Source organism: Myotis davidii, unplaced genomic scaffold (assembly GCF_000327345.1).
Source record: "Myotis davidii unplaced genomic scaffold, ASM32734v1 scaffold26, whole genome shotgun sequence".
Lineage (NCBI taxonomy): Eukaryota > Metazoa > Chordata > Mammalia > Chiroptera > Vespertilionidae > Myotis > Myotis davidii.
This window is the reverse complement of record NW_006299245.1, coordinates 4,019,692-4,041,754: the sequence shown is the minus strand read 5'-3', so window position 1 is coordinate 4,041,754 and position 22,063 is coordinate 4,019,692. Positions and strand designations below refer to the sequence as shown.

At 36.5% G+C, this 22,063-nt stretch overlaps 1 protein-coding gene across 1 annotated transcript in view; it reads right to left on the bottom strand.

The window, feature by feature from the left end:
* Positions 1-22,063, bottom strand: part of TMTC2 (transmembrane and tetratricopeptide repeat containing 2) — a 397,072-nt gene that overhangs the window by 103,780 nt on the left and 271,229 nt on the right. The window contains exon 8 of the mRNA XM_006774726.2: positions 15,621-15,697. Within this exon, the coding sequence (XP_006774789.1) occupies positions 15,621-15,697 (77 nt within the window). The remainder of the gene's footprint in view (positions 1-15,620; positions 15,698-22,063) is intronic.

Below are 22,063 nucleotides of genomic sequence, written 5' to 3'. Positions count from 1 at the left end.
CTCTTTCCTTCCTCCATACAACATTAATATAATTTATTTGCTCAACAAATAGTTACTGCTTTACCAGGTCTTCCCTTGGCATCTAAAGTAATGAATGGAACCCAAGGGGCAGACAGCCATGAACACAGCTAACAATAATAGAAGGTGATGGACCTATTTTCATGCAAACACAGAGAACAGAAGAATTATGTCCCTGAGGAAGGGCAGTGATGGTCAGCCCTCTACCCTGACAGGGTACTTTACGTGAAATGAGCCAATCTCTGCCTCAAGTCATTTCACTCATAATGAGTCAACAGATATTTATGAAGAGACATAGTCCCTCCTTTCACTGTCTAAAAAACAACAACAAATAATAGTCATACACAGGTATTCAGCGATCATGGGGATATTCATATGCATAACAACCCTGGAAGAGAAGCCCTAAGGCTGTCTGGAAGAAATCAGTAACTATTTTAAGAAAAGGAAGGTTAGAGATGACACTGAGGGAATGGGTCAGATGTTGCCAGGTGGAGAGACAGGGAAAAAGGGAAGAGTCGTATGGAAACATGGGGAACACAGTGCTGGTCTAAGTTTAGAAATGAGGCAGTATCTAAAACAAGGGGGAAGACACTGTGAATATGAACAGACCTTTAGTTGACAAAGATTTTGTTCCCCCCAGGGGGGTACAGGTAATAATTCTAAAACAACTACCCGTGAATGCTGGAACATGAACTGCTAAGAAAATGTACGGGGGATGGTGAAGGCAGGCTTCTCACTGAATGGGAAGTATAGATAAACAAGGGGAGGGGGCTAGAAAGATCCAGGTGGTAATGGGTTAGGATGAAGACATCAGTACAAACGTATGTTTAGTTTAATATAAAATACAGAGTTACATATAGAATGTATATGGAAATCAGATACCTCTTCTTTATGGAATGGGTTTGCTAAACCATCTTCAGCTAGTGTGCATCAGTGGCTTCTGCCATTTATCCTCATTTAGCATCAACGATCTCACTGACTTCTCTGAGCACCTCCCAGAACAAGGGAGAAACAGGATAGCTGCCTTCATCTTTGCCCTGTAATTTAAGCTGACCCCCAGAGAGCCAGCAATAAGGTAACCACAGAGAACTGTCTCTCCCCTAGAGTTATATATTTTTTATAGCCCAACAAACTTTACACACACACATATACACACACACACACACACACACAAGCATACACTGGCTAATATAGACACCTATCTGATTGCTCTGTCATCTGAGGGAGCCTGTGAACAAGGACACCCAGCAGCACTCAGTACCTAGAACACAGATCTTAGTTTCTAAACCACCTGCCAATAAAAGGATCCAAGGCTCCTTGGAAAATGTCAGATTCTAGGACTTGTGCAGAAAACATATAAGACCAGCCAGGTGCATGTGATAGTGACAGAAAGTGAGAAAGCACCCAAAGGAAACACACACACACACAATGGAGATAACTTTAAGGGACATGAAAGCCTATGAAAGAACTCCCACTGTTCAAAACTACACAACAAAACTAACTTGAGCAACAAAATAAAGAGAAGAAAATATACATTTTAACCCCATGTATAAAATAAATATCCCTGAGTCCACACTAATGTACCTAAAAATCTTACCTAATAATAGACAAACATGTAAATTAACCATCCCTCCACTATGCTCACCAGCCAATCAGGAGAATATGCAAATTAACCCAACAAAAATGGCAGTTAATTTGCATACATAGGGGTGAAGCAGTGGAGCGAAGACTGAAGGCTCTGGCCGGAGCCACGGAGACTGAAGGCTCTGGCCAGAGCAAAGGCCTGGGTCCCGGGTGCCAAAAGAAAACTGATGCTTGTAGCCAGGGGAAGGGAAGGCCTATTGCACAAATCTCTTTGTGCCACGGGCCTCTAGTTGCTTTAATAATTAAGGAGAAGAGAAGAGACCAATCTCCATGCAGAAGAATACCAAATAATCTATGCAGGAACTCTGTCCCCAGAGAGTGAGCATAATTCCCACTCCTTAAGTGTGGATTGCATATGAGTACAGTATGGGAAGGGAGGGGGGAAAAGAGTGTCTTTACTCTGGAAAAATCCAACAAAAACCCACCTTCAAGCCAGGTTACGCAATTTAACAAAAACAGTGAATGACAAGTCACATTAGTAGTAAATAACCTGGATATGATGTGAGAGAATAACATTTTATCTCTGTGGTCTTCCTCTAAAACCTCACTCACTCTAATCTGACAAAACTCCGGCCAAATACCAATGGCTTCTACAAAATAATGACCAGCATGTCCCAAAACTATTCAGATCAGCAAAAACAAGTGAAACCTGAAAAACTGTCATAGCCAAAAGGAGCCTAAGGTAACAACTAAGTAAAATGTGGTATGCTGGGTGGGATCCTGGGACATTGAGGACAACAGAACACTATTGAGGATACTAGAAATAAAATATTTGTTTTATTTAATAACTAGAGGCCCAGTGCATGAAATTCGTGCTTGGGGGAGTGGGGGAGAGAGTGTGTCCCTCAGCCCAGCCTGCACCATCTCCAATCTGGGACCCCTCGAGGGACGTCTGACTGCCCCCTCACAATCCAGGACTCCTGGCTCCTAACCACTCGCCTGCCTGCTTGATTCCCCCTAAACACTTCTGCCTGCCTGATCACCCCCTATCCACTCTCCTGCCAGCCTGATCAACATCTAACTGCTCCCCTGCCGGCCTGATTGCACCTAACTGCCCTCCCCTGCAGGCCTGGTCACCCCCAACTGCCCTCCCCTGCAGGCCTGATCCCCCCAACTGCCTTCCCCTGCTGGCCATCTTGTGGCAGTCATCTTGTATCCACATGGGGGTGGCCATAAATGAACAACATAAACTGATGAACAAAAATAATCCAGTGACATAAAAGCATTGAACAGACTGTCCAACCTCAGAGGGAAAGCAGGGGAGGGGGTAGTTAAAAGACCAACCAAAGGGCTTGTATGCATGCATATAAGCTTAACCCATGGACACAGGCAGTGTGGGGGTGAGGACATATGCTGGGAGGTGGGAACAGCCAGAGAGAAGTCAATGGGGGAAATGATGGTCAATTTGCATACTACCTCTTTATTATTATAGGATAATATATCAATATTGGCTCATAAGTCATTACAAATGTGCCACACTAATTTATGATGTTAATAATGGAAGATATTGGAACTTTCTGTACTAAATTCTCAATAATTCTGGAATCTAAAACTATTCTAAAAGAAAAAGTTTCATTAAAAATTTAATTTTTTAAAAATATAATGTAAAGGAGACATATGTAATACTTTAAACAATAAAGAAGAATTTAAAAAATACAATATTTCAAAAAGAAAGTAGAATGCATAAAATACGTAACTAATAAAAAATATGAAAAAAATTAAAACAAAATTGTTTTGTTTTACCTATGTCCTGAAGATTGCAAACAGATCCTGAGCACATTATAAAATTTCAACTGTAGTTCAACTCGATTTGGTTTTGGACAGGTTTAGACAAATGGCTATTTTTAGAGTAGCTCTAGCCCTAATGATTTTTTTTTTTCTTCCAAAATCTTGAACGTGGTGATACCCTGCATCCTAATTTCCTGGAACTTCCTTAGTATCTCTGACCACCCATCATGGAGGAAAGCAAAGAATTACACTCAATTTTTACTAAATTCTTAGATGTGTCAAACTAAATGGCTACTTTAAGAATGAGCTAAATTATAAATCACTAGGTTAGCAACACTCAAGTGTTCTTGCTCCAATGTACAGGTCTATCAGTTAAAACTGTCTTTTTCATTTATGTCTATTTCTGGGGTTTCTGTACTCTGTCCCACTCCTTGCAGCTTGGTTTTTATTAAGTTCCCCAGAGTTTACTCAGCAGGACATTCTTTTCTCTAGGTGATGAGGTCAACTTTAAAAAAGGGCGCCATAGTAAGTTTTCTAAGTAGGGCTTTAAATACAAAATGACTTTCAGGTCCTTCTTTAATAGGTTGTATGTATATTAACATATTTTAAGAAAGAAATATAGTATTGAGCTTTGCCACACTAATTTAACTTTGTGTGTTGTTTTTTTTAAAGAAACATTTAGAATTATTAATGTCTATGGAATACATTTTGGGAATGTCTTCTGGATCTTTTGGGAACTGCGTTTTAATAGAAACTATCAGACCAATAATGGCAGTGGTAAAATCTTGTTGTACCCTTAAATTTCATCATATTTTAAACCTCCCTTTTATAATCAAGTAAAAGCAATTCTTGCCATGTAACATTATTTATTGAGTCAGCTTTAATATTTATAGTCAAAGCAAGGGTATCAAATCCAATAAGTGCCTAATATAAATAGGCAGTTATTTATATTTATACATTGAGCACTGTTGAAGTGGCGAGGGGAAGATGAGTGAAGGTAATTACCACTTGTGGGGAATGTGCACTCTAGGGGAGAAGATGAAAGCAGACCTCGGGAAACTATCTAAGCCAAAGCAATAGATTTCAACGTAATCCTATACTGCTGCTGAGGCAATAATCTTTTTAGATATGCAAAGACATCTTAAAACATAGGACCACAGGCTCCTGATCAGTAATTTTCTGCTTAAAGTACATAAATTTCTGATTCAAGCAGACAGAAATCCTGTTCTTCTAGCTATTGCTATTTCATTTCAAGAAATAGTGCACACTCTATAAGGCATAATGTCTTCAAGCTCCATTTCTCAGAGACAAAATTTCCCCAAACCACCATTACATCCAACAACCACACTACCTATTTCTCCATCCCATGACATCATAACACAGGGCATGTAAACAATGGTCAGTGCCCATCTGAAATCCAGTGCCACATGAGCAAAGGGACCTAATCGTGTGTGAACCCTCACGTTCCTGGTTCCCACCTAAAGTAATTACAGTGACACGGAATCACAGTGTGGGCTCAAGAATGTACCTTATTCTGTCTTTTTGACAAAGAGCCTCAATTATACTTCAGAAATGAGCCACAATTATATCTGTAATTTAAGCCTTTTAAAAGAATTATGCTTTCCACTGTGAGAAGTAAATTTCTAGGCAGGTAAGTGCTCAGGTGCTCTGGCTCCAACTCAATGTTCTACCAGCTAAATGTTAACCAGGTAAAGGCCAGTGGTCACTTTACTTGGGCCTCTCTGTCCTCCCTTTCAGTTTGGAATATCACATTTCTTCAAGACCTAAAATATGAGAGAAACTATATTCCATATATGGTATAACATACACAGCATGCTTACATTAAAAAATTCAACTTTAAACTTCACCATTTCTATTTCCTTGTTACTTCACATATATAAATACCTAAATCCTTTTATCAATTACCTATGTTAAAATTCTTTTTCTTTATTTAATGACTAGAGGCCTGGTGCATGAATATGTGCACAAGTGGGGTCCCTCGACCTGGCTGGTGATGGAGGCCTATGGGGGTGGGGGGTGGGGCGTGGCCGGCCAGTGGGAGGGACCCCAGGAGGTTGGCTGGCCGCAGGATGTTGGCTGTGGGAGTGCACTGACCACCAGGGGGCAGCTCCTGCATTGAGTGTCTGCCCCCTGGTGGTCAGTGTGCATCATAGCGACTGTTCGACCAATCATTCTGGTCATTCCACCATTAACGTTTGCTTAGGCTTTTGTATATATAAATATACACAGAAATTGTCTTTTCACTTTAGAAATACATTACAAGAAATCTAAAAATGAAAAATGATTTGCTTTAAAAATGAGCAAAATTTTGCATTGTTAAGTTAAGCATTCATGCACATCAGGTACCGCATATGCATATTTTGGCATAATAAATAAAAGGCTAGAAAGCAATTTAAATAGCACAGCTCTCAGAAAAAACAGCATAGTAGTATAGGCTTTGAACACGGATCTGGATTTAACCTCTGAAGCTCAGCTTCTTCATCTCTACACTGGGTGTCTAGAGTCTGGGATTTGTGAGGAGGTGTTGGAACAGCATACATAAAGCGCCTAGTTCATCACGTGATAAAGTGTCTGTGCTTATCCAGGAGGGACTGTGCTTGGGATGACCACTGAAGAGGCAGGGTACAGAGCCACCCTATATATAATATTTAATTCTTTGTTAGGTAGGAAAGCAACATGGCAAGGGAGATAGGCAATTAGTGAGAAGTTGGCTGGTCCTAGAAGCTCAGGACTTAGATAAAAATCAAGTTGAACTCAGAATTAACTGTTGCTTGGAAGAAGTATAATTTTAATATAAAACTAAGAATACAATCTGCAGCTCTGCAGGCTTCATGCTTCAGGTTGCTGAGGCTCATGGCCTCAATGTATTGTGGGTAAATATAGGGGAAATGCAAAAGCCTATGGACTTGTGAACACGTTCATAGCTGGACTGCTTCTGAACCTACTTATGAGACTGCAAAAACAAAAACTTTCCAATCTTAGGACAGATGTGGCTATCTTTATATATTTGCATGTGTGTGTGCATGTATATGAATATGCATATATACCCATACCCAGATTTCACAGAAAAAAGGTAACCTCCTTTGGTAAAGGTGAAAGATATTTGTGTTTGAGAAAGCATACATTTTGAAAATGTATGTTGTCTGTACCACCCTTCCTAATGGTAAACATACTTACATTACGATGCTGTTTTAACCAGAAAAGAGACTTAAATTTTATCCCATTAAAAAAAATTATCAGGCTAAGAAAATAGAAGACATAAGTGAAAAGTAGAGTTTAACTCACATTAAAACATGTCATGATTTCTTTTTTTTCTTTTTGTAAAATATATTTTATTGATTTTTTTACAGAGAGGAAGGGAGAGAGATAGAGAGTTAGAAACATTGATGAGAGAGAAACATCGATCAGCTGCCTCCTGCACATCTCCCAATGGGGATGTGCCTGCAACCCAGGTACATGCCCTTGACTGGAATCAAACCTGGAACCTTTCAGTCCGCAGGCCGACGCTCTATCCACCGAGCCAAACCGGTTTCAGCATGTCATGATTTCTTACATGGCAGGAGAGTCACACGGTGCAGGAGAAAGAGTATCAACCTGGAAGTCCTGAGCATGAGTCCTGCACTGCATGCAGCCCATCAATGGGGCACATGGCAGCCAGGAGAGGAATGTCGGGTTTCAGACACATTATGTACACAACAGTGCTGCTTAAAGAGTGCCTGCTAACTGGTATGAGATCCTATATCTATAATAAAAATGAAAGAGTAAGGAAATAAAATTAAGGTACCTACATAATTGTCCTTTCTGAAACAAGCCATTTCCTCCAATCACAAAGCAAGGCAACCCACCACTGAAGCAGCTATCCATGGCTCTTGGATCAGTTTCTCCTCAACAGCATGCACTGAGATCTTCTTGAGACCAAGGAAATGCCTTCTTTGTCTCTGTATCTGAACTGTTTATTATAGAGCACTAGAGGCCCGGTGCATGAAATTCGTGCACGGGTAGGGTCCCTAGGCCTGGCTGGCGATCAGGGCCGATCAGATTCTCTGCCTCCTAGCCTCCCTGCCTCCTTCTTCCCTCTTTCCTTCAGTGCCCCACTGCTGCTGCTGGTCGCCTGCCATGTTCCATGCCACCCCCTGGTAGTCAGCGCACATCATAGCGAGGGATCGAACTCCCGGTCTCCTGGTCGAACTCCCGAGGGGACAATTTGCATATTAGCCTTTTATTACATAGAATAAGCCAAAGTGCAGGCACAGCACATGTGTGTCAAATGCAGGTTTTGTAAAGGAGTGTGTTTTTAAGGGCACACCACTTGTCCATCTACAGCCTTCTTTATCCGAGTACTGGGGGAGTATGAGGGCCTGAGCCTGCTGGGCTACTTAAATTGCACTAAATGATAACTACAGACCAAATACAGAAACCAACCAAAAAAACAGTAACAATGAAATATAAGTTAGTTCAAAAGCAATATCATCCTATTTACCACTAAAAATAGTAACATTTGGTTTCAAACATAGGCATGTATATGTAGATATGAAGCAGCTAGAATTATTTCATGTAACTTTTAATGCCCGAGAATTTGAATATTTTAATTTTTACTATTTCTATGAATATCTGGCAAAATGAAATATTTTTTTTGTTGTTAATCCTCACCTTATGATCTTTTTTCCATTGATTTTTAAAGAGAGCACAAGGGAGGGTTGGGGGAGAGGGAGAGAGAGAAGAGAGAGAAAGAAACATCAGTGTGCTCACATCGATTGGTTTCAGTCAGACACTCAAACTACTGAGCTATGCCAGCCAAGGCAAAAGGAAATATCTTTAACAATGACTTCTACTGACATTCAAAAGCAAGAAATAAAAGCCTGAGACATTTTGAATATATTTGAGTGGCAATCAGTAGAATGATTACAAGATTGAGTCTAGATAAAAATATTTGTATCTTGAAGTGAGGGGTTGGTCTCTAAAAAATGACAATCAGCCCTAGCTGGTTTGGCTCAGTGGATAGAGTGTCGGCCTGTGGACTGATGGGTCCTGGGTTCGATTCGATCAAGGGTACATGCCCAGGTTGCGGGCTTGATCCCCAGGTGGCGGGCTCGATCCCCATAGAAGGAGTGCAGGAGGCAGCCAATCAATGATTCTCTCTCACCATTGATGTTTCTAGCTCTCTCTTCCTTCCTCCCCTTTTCTCTCTGAAATCAATAAAAATATACTTTAAAAAATAATAAAAAATGACTATCAGATCCATTATGCTTCAGAGTAAAAACAATACAATAATAACTATGTTATCTCTAGAATACTAAATCATAAAGTTTAGATGAGGCAACTTTATATAAAATGCTTACCTGAGTACAGTATTGAAATAAAGTTTCTTCTTTATTTCATACAGTATTTCAGTGGCAATATTTATGTTATATTTACTCCTCTTTTCATAGAATAAATTTTGCAACTTGAATTGGACAGATACATAACAATGTTAGATTCACAGAAAAAACTACTTTCTGCCACCTCTCCCTCTAATCTAAACGAGGCTGTGCGGTGATTACCATGAAGTCTGCTCTGAAAAGGACCAAGTGAAAAATAACCCCACCTCTAAATAATAATTATTACAAAAGACCCAAGGCAACAAACAGCACAACACTTGAGACAAACTACATGGACACTACCGTACTCTAGCCTGGGGTACATAATTTTGCTATCGAATCTCAAGAGCTTTCACAAATGGAGTTTTTGTAGCATAATTAACAGGACTACACACAGAAATCTGGCTTAGTGTTTACTTGCAGAAGCCAAAATAAAATTTTTCTGTATCAAGAATTGCCGTCAGAGCCTTCCTTCTCTCTTATCAACTAACCTAAATCTGTTAGTAAAATAAGCTATCAACCAAACAGCTATTAGTACAATTTGAGTCAATATTAATTTCACTGGCTCACAAAAACTGCAAAATATTTGGCTTAAATAAATTGAACAGGACAAACAGGAAGGAAAGCAAAAAAATCAAAATAATTATAGAACACACACACAGCTTTAGGAACAACTATAAACACCTGAAATAGCATAATAATAGAAATGTTATTTCTTCCTTTCTCTCTTAATGCATGCCCTATTTTAAATTCATGGCATTAGCCCTAGTAAGAAAGTTCAAACAAGAAATAAATCACAATTTTAGAGAGTGCCCCTGTATAGTATTTTAATTGGACATGATGTTGGTATAAAAAGTTCCAGATATTTTAAAGAGATGTCACCCAGGCCCAACTACGGTATATTTAAATATGGACAAGACCAGTGACCCTAAGGCAGAATTACCCGCTAGAGTACCTGGGAAAATTTGTATTTTGTTATAATGTAGGACCTAAAAGTGCCAACAGCCAAAAACAGAAGTCCTAAGTTCATGACCTATGATGCTTAATAATAAAAACCTGTTGAACCACTCAAACTAACTAGTATATAGAGGTAATATCTAAAAATGAGTTATAAAAAGGGAGAGACAGGAAATCCTGGCTTACTTTTACAATCTCCTATCAGGTATAACAAGGGGAAAAAGACTCCACACTTAAAATTATGTAACATAGAGTGAAAATTAATGATGCTCAATTCAGAAAACATCGAGGCTGTATTGAATTCTTCTACTTAGTAGCTATTATTCTTATTAATGATGCTCAATTCAGAAAACATCGAGGCTCTATCCAATTCTTCTACTTAGTAGCTAAATTATTCTTGGGGATGTGCCTTAAATCTTTAAAACCCAGTGTCCTTATGTATAAAAAGAGGAGGATATTCATTTTAAAAGATTCACAGAATAACAGATATCAAGCCCAGACTCCCCTTCTAGGATCTTGGAAGATTACTCTGTGTGCAACCTATAATCATGCCATTCTCTTTCATTTATTCAGAACATATCATTGGGAATTTGAATGATGCCTAGCATGGAGTAATAAGTCTCAATACATGTGTTGACCAAATGAAAGGAATGAGGAAATGAGAATTAGGCTAAGAAAATAAAAATAGTCAAAAGTTATGTACCCAGCCCTTAAATAACTTAAAAAGAGAAATGCACAAGGAGGTTATAGGTGTAGTTACCAAGGTAGTGAGTCGCCTGAAGAGGTAAAAAGGTAAGACTTAATTCCTGTCCCTTGTCTAGGATCAAAGGCAGACATGGATTTATTTCTGCCATTTAATCTGGAAGCACTATTATAAAGATAATGAGACCATAGTACGGAAGCACAGAGAAAGGAAAAAATCAACTGCTTGAAAGACTTGGGCAAGACTTCACCGAGGAAATAAAATCTGAGCAGGTAGAGAGAGAAAGAGGACATTTTTCGTACATTCTGGGAGATGATAAATCATTTTCAACTTTCCTAAATACTGTAAATACTATACAAATTCTTAAAGAAAAATCTGTACCAAAAAGTACTAAGTGAATCACTCCACTGGCTGTAATAAAGGCACCAATAATCTGTTTTTTATTTGTAGAATAAAAATATAATTTTTATATGAAATCCTACTCTATAGTCTGTCTAATATAGTTGAATATCATTTTTACATATTTGCCTTTGGTCAGTTTTGACAAAACAATAAAAACACCACTCCATCTTTATTTCTCTTCTCTTGAGACCAATAGACAATTCTATTTTACAATATTTAATATATAAAGCATTCAGAAGTCAAAATGTGTGGCATTTTTCACCTTGCCAATTTCATGTTAAGTCAAGGGCCTGTTACCAGGCCAAGAAACCCAAATTTAGACAAAAGCAATCCATTGGGATCAGAAATTTGCCAAATCTCATAATTCAAAAAGAAACTGTTAAAGACGGTTGTGAGGTTTTGGCACTGTGATTTCAAGTCATTCCATAATAGGGTTTGTATTTCATCTAATCAGCAAATCGGAAACTATAAAAGTTTGGGTGGTGTGGGGGAATTAAAATTTGGATTGTAATATACAAGTCTTTCCTTCCCTTCCATATGTTTAAGTGAGTTAAAATTTCTAAATCCCGTTTTTTAAAATGCCTTATAAAAAATAAAGCAGCCTGTAAAATCATATTTTTGGTACAGGAAACTTAAAATATTAAGGCTTGAAAAGAAGAACTTGGAAAAAAAGAATATACCGTTTGTACAGCCAAAGTAGTGTCAGACTCTAGGTATATTCAGAACTAAGTACATTTAAACTTTCAAATTTTTTTTCTAAGTGACCTTTTCCTCATTTTTGAAGATCAGGCATCTTATACTTGTATCAATATTTTTCAAAGGTGGTCATTTATCAATTTAATTAAAAATAATGCCAGTTGAAATCCTTAAGAACATCTCAAAGATAGTATTTGGGGCAAGTGATGTAGATTAATTATATTCTTAAGTGGAGCTATATGAATTATCATACTATCAAAATAATAAATGAAAATGGTTTTCATAAGTTAAAACAATTTTTTCTGATTAAACTCAATATATTATAACCTCTAAATGGTAGAAATAGCAACTTGTCCCCATAAACTTTAAGTAATGTTCTCTTTTTCCTTTCTCTATTTTTTTCTTTTGAGCCTTATATTGATTTCTTTCATAATTTCTTAATTTTATTTCCTTTTCCTTTTGTTTTTATATGGAAATATTTCTTCACCTTTATTCTCCTATCCTTCAAATGAAAATTGTTTTGATATCATAGTTTTATTTTAGTTATGTATTTATTTATTTTCAATTATGGCTTACATTCAATATTATCTTACTAGAGGCCTAGCCATTGTGGCGTCACGACCAAAGGCCTTTTATAATATAGATATTAGCTTCCAGTGTACAACATAGTGGTTAAACAATTATATACTTTACAACGTGATTGCCCCCCAATAATTCTACAACCCACTTAGCACCATACATAGTTATTATAATATTAGTGACTATATTCCCTATGCTTACTTTATATCCCCGTAACTATTTTGTAATTACCACTTTGTACTTCTTAATCATTTCATCTTTTTTACCAGCCCTTTCAGCTCCTCCCATCTGGCAATCATTAATTTATTCTTTGCATCTATGAGTCTGGTTCTGTTTTGTTTGTTTATTTAATTTATTTTGTTCTTTAGATCCCACACATAAGTGAAATCATACAGTATTTGTCTTTCTTTGTCTGACATATTTCACTTAGCATAATACCCTCTAGGTCCATCCATGTTGTTGCAAATGGTAAGATTTCATTCTTTATAATGGCCAAGTAACATTCCATTGTGTATTTATACCACAGCTCCTTCCTCCAATGGTCTATTGATGAGCACTTATGTTGTTTCTATATCTTGGCTATTGTAAATAATGCTGCAATAAACAGGGGTGCACATATCTTTTTCTATTAGTGTTTTTAAAAGCTCTTTCTCATTTTTCATTATTTATGCTTTAATGGCATCCTGCTTCATGAAATACTTCACTGCCATTTCTTTCTAACAATTTAAGAAATGTTTTTTCTTCTCTTTCTTTCAGTCCTCCTAATAGTTTGTATCAGTTCCAATCTTTTACATTTGAGGCTTTTATATTATGATTTGTGATCTGTGGTTGTGCATATATAAATGTTTTTTAAATCCTCACCTGATACCATGATTTTTAGTGACTTGAGAGATAGAGAAAGACACAGAGAGAGAGCAAGAGAGACAAAGAGAGAGAGAGAGAAACATCAATGTATGAGACAAACATTGCCATCTGCCTTCCCTATTCTCTCCCTCCCCCTACGAGGGATCGAACTTGCCACCTAGGTATATGCTTTGACCGGAAATCAAACCCACACACAGCCTTGTGGTGTATGGACAATTGTCCAACCAACTGAGCCATCTGGCAGGGCATCCGCCCATTGATATTTAGCAGTAAGTTAAATAAAAGCTGAATGATGTTCCTTAGGCACAGATGTGCTTGCTTCCTAGACTAGACAGATTCACTTCTGTGTGTCTGTTTTAGGAACTATCATTTCTAGGGCCTCTCCAAAAGTAGGTATGTGGAAATGGTTTTTTTACAATGATCAGTTTCTCCAGAAAAGAATTCAACAATTTCTTGGGAGATGGGATGTGTGTGGGGTGGTGAGGTGGGGTAGCTGGTGGAGTATACAATCAGTGCTGTTGGTGTTCTGCATGTGGCAGGGAGGGTACTGATGATCGAGTATCCGCTGGAAGACATTCACTCAATCTTCTTTTCAGTCCCTTTCATTCCACTTTCAATTGTGCAGCTGTTGCTGAGAACTGACCTCTATTACTCAACAGCTCCGCCACCGCGAGCCTCCTTCCCCTTGCCGTACCAGTGAAGTGCCTGGTTGGGGCATGTGTACATGGGGGAGAGGTCTGGCTGCTCCATACGTTATAGCTGATTACCTCGTTTTATGCTCTTTAACTCTCATCTAAGCTGGTTGCCTCAAAATCTTGAGTGGTCTCCCCAGGTTTCTTTCTGAGTATGTAATATATCTTTTCATTGTTATTGCATCCCAAAGCCAGCTCTGAGAAAGCAGTTGTAATATTTCCTTCCACTTTCTGACTTCCAAAATAATTTAACTATCATCTCTTCTCTCACTCTGATCTTTCTCATGAGATTATTCTTTTTCAATTTTTTACTCAGTAAAAGTTTATTCTAATTTACCAACATAATAACCATTACTTTGTTTACCATTCTTTCCATACCTCACTAAATAACTCTTCCTAGATTTAATTGTTTTTTTGAAGGACATCCATAATTTATTTGGCAAAAGCTTTCAGTGGGATGATTTTTTATTTAATTTCTTGGCCTAAAAATTCCCTGATTATGCAAATGAAGTAAATTCAAAACCCAAAGCCTGGTAGGAAAAGGACTTAGGATAAACTCCCAGCAGAGGCTTCCTTCATTCTCCATTCAGATCCCATGCTGAGACAGGCTACTTTCTTGTATCAGTATGCAATCTTAGTCTGTATTATCCTTTCACTAAGAATATAAATTTATCTGCTTTATTAGGCATCTAATTCCTATCCTTCCACCCAATCTGGAGCTTGGTCTTATTCCAGTAAGAACAAAAACAAACAAACAAAATACCTCTTCCCTTCCCACAGGTTGTCACAGCCGTAAACTATCCCAAATCAGCTACAGGATAGTCTGCTGTTTACTGTTCTGGTGTTTAGTTCTTTCATTTCTAGCTACAGGAAAATTCTCTTACTGCTTTTTGAGCTCAGCTATGCATTAAGAGGATATGTGTTATATTTTATTTAGCATTCTAGACTGTTTTAGTGAGATGTTTTCTGGTTACTTAGTCTGCCCATATAATTTCTCTAATAGCATTTTAGTGATATCTTAGAATAGATACATTTTAAGTGTTTAATCTAGCATCTTCTGTGAGAAAGTAAATGCTATTACTTTTAAATAATTATAAGATACATTTCTATGCACTCACTTAGGAATCATTTTCCTGACCTTTTGCTCTGTGTTCCTTATATTCATTTATTTTTATTAATATTGGAGAAAGATCAGGTGATGTAACTAAAGCAGGATAGGTAATAGATTCAGATTAGGATTGAAGGCTAGTTCTATTGAGTAGCTGGATGAGCTCAGAAACTTCACATATTTTGGACAATCATCTATTGTATCAAATAAAAATACTAATAATACTTTGAAACACATGAAATTTTGACATTTGTAGTAATAAGAGTAGAATGTCAGCAATTTCTTGTGCTTCAAACTGACACCACTTTTATGCAACTTGGCCTCTAAGAGTGCTTGTCACATAATGAGTGGCCAAATGGTGGCTCCACTTCTTTTATAATAATTTCAGTTAGAAGAAATTCCAGGTGATACTGATCCACACACACACACCAGTTTGCCTATTTTAAAAGAATTAGACTTAGTTTAACATTACTGCCAGTTTGGGGTTAATATTGGCTTGTAGAACTAAAGTCACATAATAACATAATCTTTGCACAAATATTGTTATTTTGACAATTCATTATGTAACCACAAATTGGGGATTCTCCAATTATATGTTTTCATTAAGTTACATCAGGGATCATGACATGTCAAATTTTATATAAAGCAAACCCCACAGTCAAAGAAATACTTTTTTCCACATTTTCTATATAGGGTTCTAACTTAGTGTTGCTATCATTATGAGTCAACTGGCTAAGAACCAGCACCTCAAACCACATCCAGCTCAGTCTGCATGGAGAAAACAATTTCTAAAGGGTGAGGAAGGTAGGTACTCACCGTTAGAGTAAAAGTATATAATGTATAACTCATGCTAGGTTATTGGATCTCTGTGCTTCCATATACCAGTGCTCTGCCTCCGGGAGTTTGCTTAACCGCATGTATGCTTCACCTGGAAAATGAAGCGTGAAAATCAATCTGAGGAGACAGCTCTCCCAAGAGCCTTTGCAGCAGCATCGCATCACCATGCTTATACCCCGTGACATTTCCAGTACTTTCATCTGCTATCTCATTTTATTCGCTACAAGTCGTCATCATTCCATTTTACAGAAGAGAAAACATGTTTGGAGAAATTAAGTGAAATGGCTAAAATAAAAAGTTTACTAAGTGGTAAAACTTTAATTTTTAATCTAGGAACATCTGATTCCCAAGTATATGTGCATTTGTGTGTGTGTGTGTGTGTGTGTGTGTGTTTCGTAAAATAAGTGTTTTTTCTTATGTATAATCATTTGCTTTTTTAATTCATATTCATTCATTCCTTTAGAAACATCAGCATTTATAATATAACTATTAAGTGAAGAGTGTTATGCAGGATCCAGAAGAGAGAAGTTTAGGGTCCTACCCTCTAAGGTTTACAGCCGCATTGAGAAAGTTAGATTAAATGAAGGAATGACAAACTCATGATTATGCATTAATGCTAGATTTTTTCAGAATTATTTGCACTTTATATTTTAATAAGTCAACAAACTTTACCACTTTCATTTTTAAATCTAATAAATATATGACAAATTATTTATCATGCCCAGCACCAACTCTAAAGCTAGTCTGAGGCCTTTGAGGCATCTGTTATTACTTTCAGTTTATATAAATTTTACCTACTTAATAACATTTTACTAATAGCTAAGTAAGAGGAAAATAATTGGAAATAATGCCAAAAGTGTAGCAGTTGCTCTATATGATTGTGGAAAACAATCACCCAATGGAAAAATTATATTTTAAGATAACTTATGTATTTAAGTTAAATATTGTAGCTTTAATAAGCACTGCAAATGTAGAAGCTATTCAGTTTCTGAGACCAAGCAATAGACTGGTAACCTGCATTATTTTTCAAGCAGACTTTTACAGCTTAACTAATCATCATTATGATAGCTTTTTCCATTTAGACTCAAAATCAGTTGTTTTTTCTACATGTATTACCTACATTGATTGTATATCCTTATCTCAAGGATGAGCTAGCTTCCTTTTATTTTAACCATATTCTCCTTCGATCAGTACAGCATTGTCAATACTAATATGTTTGATGAATTGAATTAATTTGAGTCTCCTGACCTTTTGAGTGCCCCTGGCTCAACTGGTCAGTAAAAAATATTGGTGAAAAGTATATGTATGTATCTACTTACATACATCTATGTGTTTCTAGTTCTGAGAATAGTCCTTAAATTATACTACCATGAAACTAATAGCTAGAAAACGTTTTGTATTGTTTTACTAAACCTAAAACGTGTTCGCACTTTAAAAGAATTTGATTAGATTCAATCTCATGCTTGGGGTGAGATGCAAGAACCACTGAAGTAAAGGCCGAAGACTGCAATGAAATACACAAAATGCTCACAGTTGTTAGACTGGTACGATTAGGAATAAATTTTTTAATTTTCTGTAATAACTATATCGTTTTTTGTTACAGTATCTTTATAAAAACTGAAATGCTGTCAAAGCTATATTTTATTTTTTTGCCACGACAAACTAACAAATGTTCATTAATAAAGAAAATAGTAATTTTTCTTAGGAAAAGTGAACTGCTCTTCACATTAAAACTATTCTAGATATAATTTATATAACAGGAAGGATGTACAATCTCTAAAGTACTGAAATTTTTAAAGCAATTAATGGTAAATTGTATTCAAATATTTATCTCTAAAATGTATTCTAAAGCCAGCAGAAAACATACTAACATCACAGTTACAGCTGAAAATGGGCCTGTTTGCAGGTTGTTTGGAATCAACCTGAAATTCTACTTTGGATCTTCAAGTGTTCATGTCACTTTTTAGAAGTTGTACAATCATTGCATTTAATATAGTTTCTACTTTTTATTTATAAAAATTCCAATTAATTTGTAGAATAATAACAGTAGGTTGTCTGTCTAGTAAAAGAATGCAAGAGAACCACAAGGCCATAGAGCTTGATATTTAAATATCTATGTTTAAGTTGATGGTGTCTGAAAATCACTTCAGACAGCGTACTTTCTTTCTAAATCAGAAATCTATCATTATTAAAACCTACTTTTGAAATGAAATATTATTAATTTACTAAATAATCATGGCTGGCCCATTGTCTTCAGTAAAAACTCATAAGCAATTATTAGTTTGTAAAGCTTGTGACATTGAGAAATATCAAAGGACTAGAAATAGAAAATATCATCTAATAATGCATCTTGGAAAATACATGAAAAATGTACATAGCCAACCTAGTTGGGTATTATTCATTACAACTTAGAAAATTTTTATAAAACCGCTCATTATATTTCAGTAATAAAAATGATTTCAATGACAATAATTCACTGAAGTTTACTATGAATCAGAATAGCAAGCTGGGGGATGGGTAGATGTCTGATTGATGTGTTCCCATGCCTCACATTCTGCATCTTCGGGCATGCAAAACGTTTTCTCATTTCCCTCAAGAAGCCTTAACTAATTACCACCATTCAGTAACTACCAACTATTCAGTAGGTTTGTAAAATGAAACGTTTTCAGTCTATTAGTTGCTTTATATATGCATCTCATTTGTTATTAAGAAATGTCATTACCTGGATTTTACAGACGAGGAAAGTGAGCAGCATAGTGGCTAAATAAAACACAAAGGCTCATAAATGTAGAAACTATAAAGCTGCGATTCAGCCCAGGCCTGTCTGGCCTCAGAGCACACTGCTTCACCCAGCAGCCGCAGACTAATCACATACTTTCCGCCGCTCTGGTTCAGGTGAAAATTACACTCGCTTTCTTACTCCAAGAAAATTGTTTTCTAGTCTGTGACAATTTGCCATGGAGTTTATTTCACTTTGCCTTGGGCTTATCTCTTGAATTAAAGGAATAAGGAAGAGCAATAATAATCCATGGATGACCTTTAAAAAGGCTGCTGCCGCAGACGTTACTCAATTCTTAAGGGGGAAATATTTAGCATCTAAGATGCACTTTAGTTCTAAGGGGAACTTCAACACAAAAACAGTCCATAAAAGTGGTAATAAAATCAAGATGCAAAACCTAAAATGCAAGAAAATGGTCATATATCAATTTAAATGTGTTTTAATGGTAACTCAATAAAGATTTAAGCAATAAACAAGTACTGACAAGGTGGGGGCTTCATATTTCTCATTTCTAATTCACAGAAGGAGTTAGAATACTCATTTTATGGATGAGAAGGAGGCTCAGGTATGATAAGTGACTTGCAGGAGGACAAGTAGAAATCGCATCCAAAAAGGTTTGAATGGCCCTACAGCCCATGTTTTTTTCCATTGCAGCAAGCTGCCTACCAAATAAAATTTATTATTTATTGACTACCTACTAAGGTCTTTAATATGTCATCTCATATTTTTACAGTATGCGTACACTGCAATTAGTATCTGTCTCATTTTACAAATGAAGTGACTGCTGCTCACTGAGATTAAGCAACTTGATTCTACTAATCCATGAACATAGTATGTTCTTCCATCTATTTATGTCTTCCTCCATCTCTTTTTTTCAGTGTCATGTAGTTTTCCGCGTATAGGTCTTTTACCTCCTTAGTTATTTATTCCTAGGTATCTTAATTTTTTTGGTGCAATGGTAAATGGGATTGCTTTTTTAGTCTCTCTTTCTGTAAGTTCACTATTGGGGTATAGAAATGCCATAGATTTCGTGGTGTTAATTTTGTATCCTGCTACATTGCCAAATTCATGTATTAAGTCTAATAGTTTTTTGATGGAGTCTTTAGGGTTTTTTATGTACAATATCATGTCATCTGCGAATAAGGACAGTTTTACCTCTTCTTTTCCAATTTGGATGCCTTTTATTTCTTCTTCTTGTCTAATTGCAATGGCTAATATTTCCAGTACTATGTCATACAGGAGTGTGAGAGTGGGCACCAGCCACTGTGGAGAACAGTATGGAGTTTCCTCAAAAAACTAATAATGGAACTCCCATTTGACCCAGGGATCCCACTTCTAGAAATATATCTCAAGAAACTATAAACACCAGTTAAAAAGGATATTTGCACCCCTATGTTCATAGCAGCACAAGTCACCATAGCTAAGATTTGAAAACAGCCTAAGTGCCCATCAGCATATGAGTGGATTAAAAAACTGGTACATCTACACAATGGAATACTATGCTGCAGTAAAAAAGGAGTTCTTACCATTTGTAACAGCATGGATGGAACTGGAGAGCATTATGCTAAGTGAAATAAGCCAGTCAGAGAAAGATAAATACCACATGATCTCACTCATTTATGGAATATAATGAATATAAACTGATGAACAAAAACAGATCCAGAGACAGAGAAACATCAATCAGACCGTCAAACCTTAGAGGGAAGGGGAGGTGGGGATAAAGGGGAGATATCAATCAAAGGACTTGTATGCATGCACTTAAGCCTAACCAATGGACACAGACAACAGGGGGTGAGGGCATGAGTGGGGAGGATGAGGGTAATGGGGGGATAAGGACACATATGTAATACCTTAACCAATAAAAAAAATTAAAAAAAAAAGAAAGAAAAAGAGATTAAGCAACTTGCTCAGTATTCAAAAACAAGCAAATGCCAGAGTCAGGATTCAAATCAGAGTTCTCCCCGACTCTTTCCACTATATCATTCTGTCTAAATACTATGAACAATCATTAGAGAGTGCAAAAAGTGCTGTCAGTGGATTCAGTTTTAGGAGAGAATGACACATGTAATACTTTAAGCTTGATCAAAATGATAAAAAATTCCATGAAAGAAGTGGCCACAGGAAAAGAAAGTTCAGCAAATTTAATAAGTAAGGAAATGAAGATACTTGGTTGGGAATGGGTATAGGGAGGGTGTTAAGTCAAGTCATCTTCTCTGGTACTGTAATTCTTAACTTACAATTACAGAAAAACAAACAAACACATTTATAGTCCCCAAGAGGGGAAAATAAAAAGCAATGATGATTATTTTTCCTTCTCATCCTGCAGAAAATGAAAGTGACATAATAGAGGCCCTTCCGTCAGAATGAGAAGATCTGCTGTGCAATGATGTAGTGATCAGGTTTATCACTCAGATTTCTTTCTGATTCAGGCACGGACAAAAGGGATTTGGTTGTCTCCAGGTTGGCTTCAGGCAGATATAAACCAGTTTCAGATGTAAAACAAATAATGTCATCCTTCCTCCCTAAAAAGCTTGTGTCTAAATAACCCAGGCAAAACTTATTCCTTAGGAAAAAATCTGGACTACTGATGATGTAAGAGGCCAGATCTCACTGATTCTCATGACTCAGGTTTCTGGACAGCTGAGCTTATAGAGCACATAGTGGGGGCAGAGAACCCATATTTGCCAGTGGTTCCTTTTGTTGCTCCTGCCCTTGCTCAAGATATTTCTAAATTAAGATATGATTTGAATACCCTCCTTTTTTCAGTTTGAGATATAATGAACACACAGCACTGTATGAGTTTAAAGTTTCCACATATGCCCTGACATATATATTATGAATGATTACCACAATAAGTTGTTAACATCCATAATTTTACAGATACAAAAGAGATCTTTTAATTTTTTTTTCATTGTGATGAGAACTTTTAGAATCTAGAAACTTCCAAAAATAGCACACAACAGTTTTAACTACAGTCATCATGTGCATTACAACCCCAGTACTTTTTTTAACTAGAAATTTATACTTTTTGACCATCTTCATCCACTTCTCCCTGCCCCAGATTCTCTATTTAAAAAAAAAACCCACAAAAAACTTCTGTGACCAACCTTACCAAAAGTGATCACCCCTTACAGTAATTTTTTCTAAAAAAATATTGAATAAATATCTTACATATCAATTTAGGTTAACCAATATGGATTATGCATATGATGGTAAACATAAAAGTTAATATCACTCATTCCTGCCTGCAAGGTTCTTGCTGTAATCTAGTGACAAATAAATATATTTATTAGCATTTTCCAAGTTCAATTTTTAGATGCACAGGAAACTACACAAAAACTTTTTTAAAAAATTAGTACTTATAAATTTCATTTAACCTACTTTAAAAATGAGATTTCATAGTTATCATGGTTTGGAATGAAAAAATATCAACTAAATAATAATGAAGGTGGTAAGTGGTTAGGAACATGTTTTGACAGCACGAGTACAAGAGGTGTGAACAACACTAACTCACATAGTACACCTAGCTATCATTGAAGAAATTATAAAAGTTTCAAAAGTATGTTTGTAAAAAAAAAAAAATGCTACCCCAGCACAATGGAGGGAACATCTATTTTTGCAAAAGGCCTCACAGAGGTTATAGCACTTTTCTGGCCTCTCAAGAATAATAGGAGCACT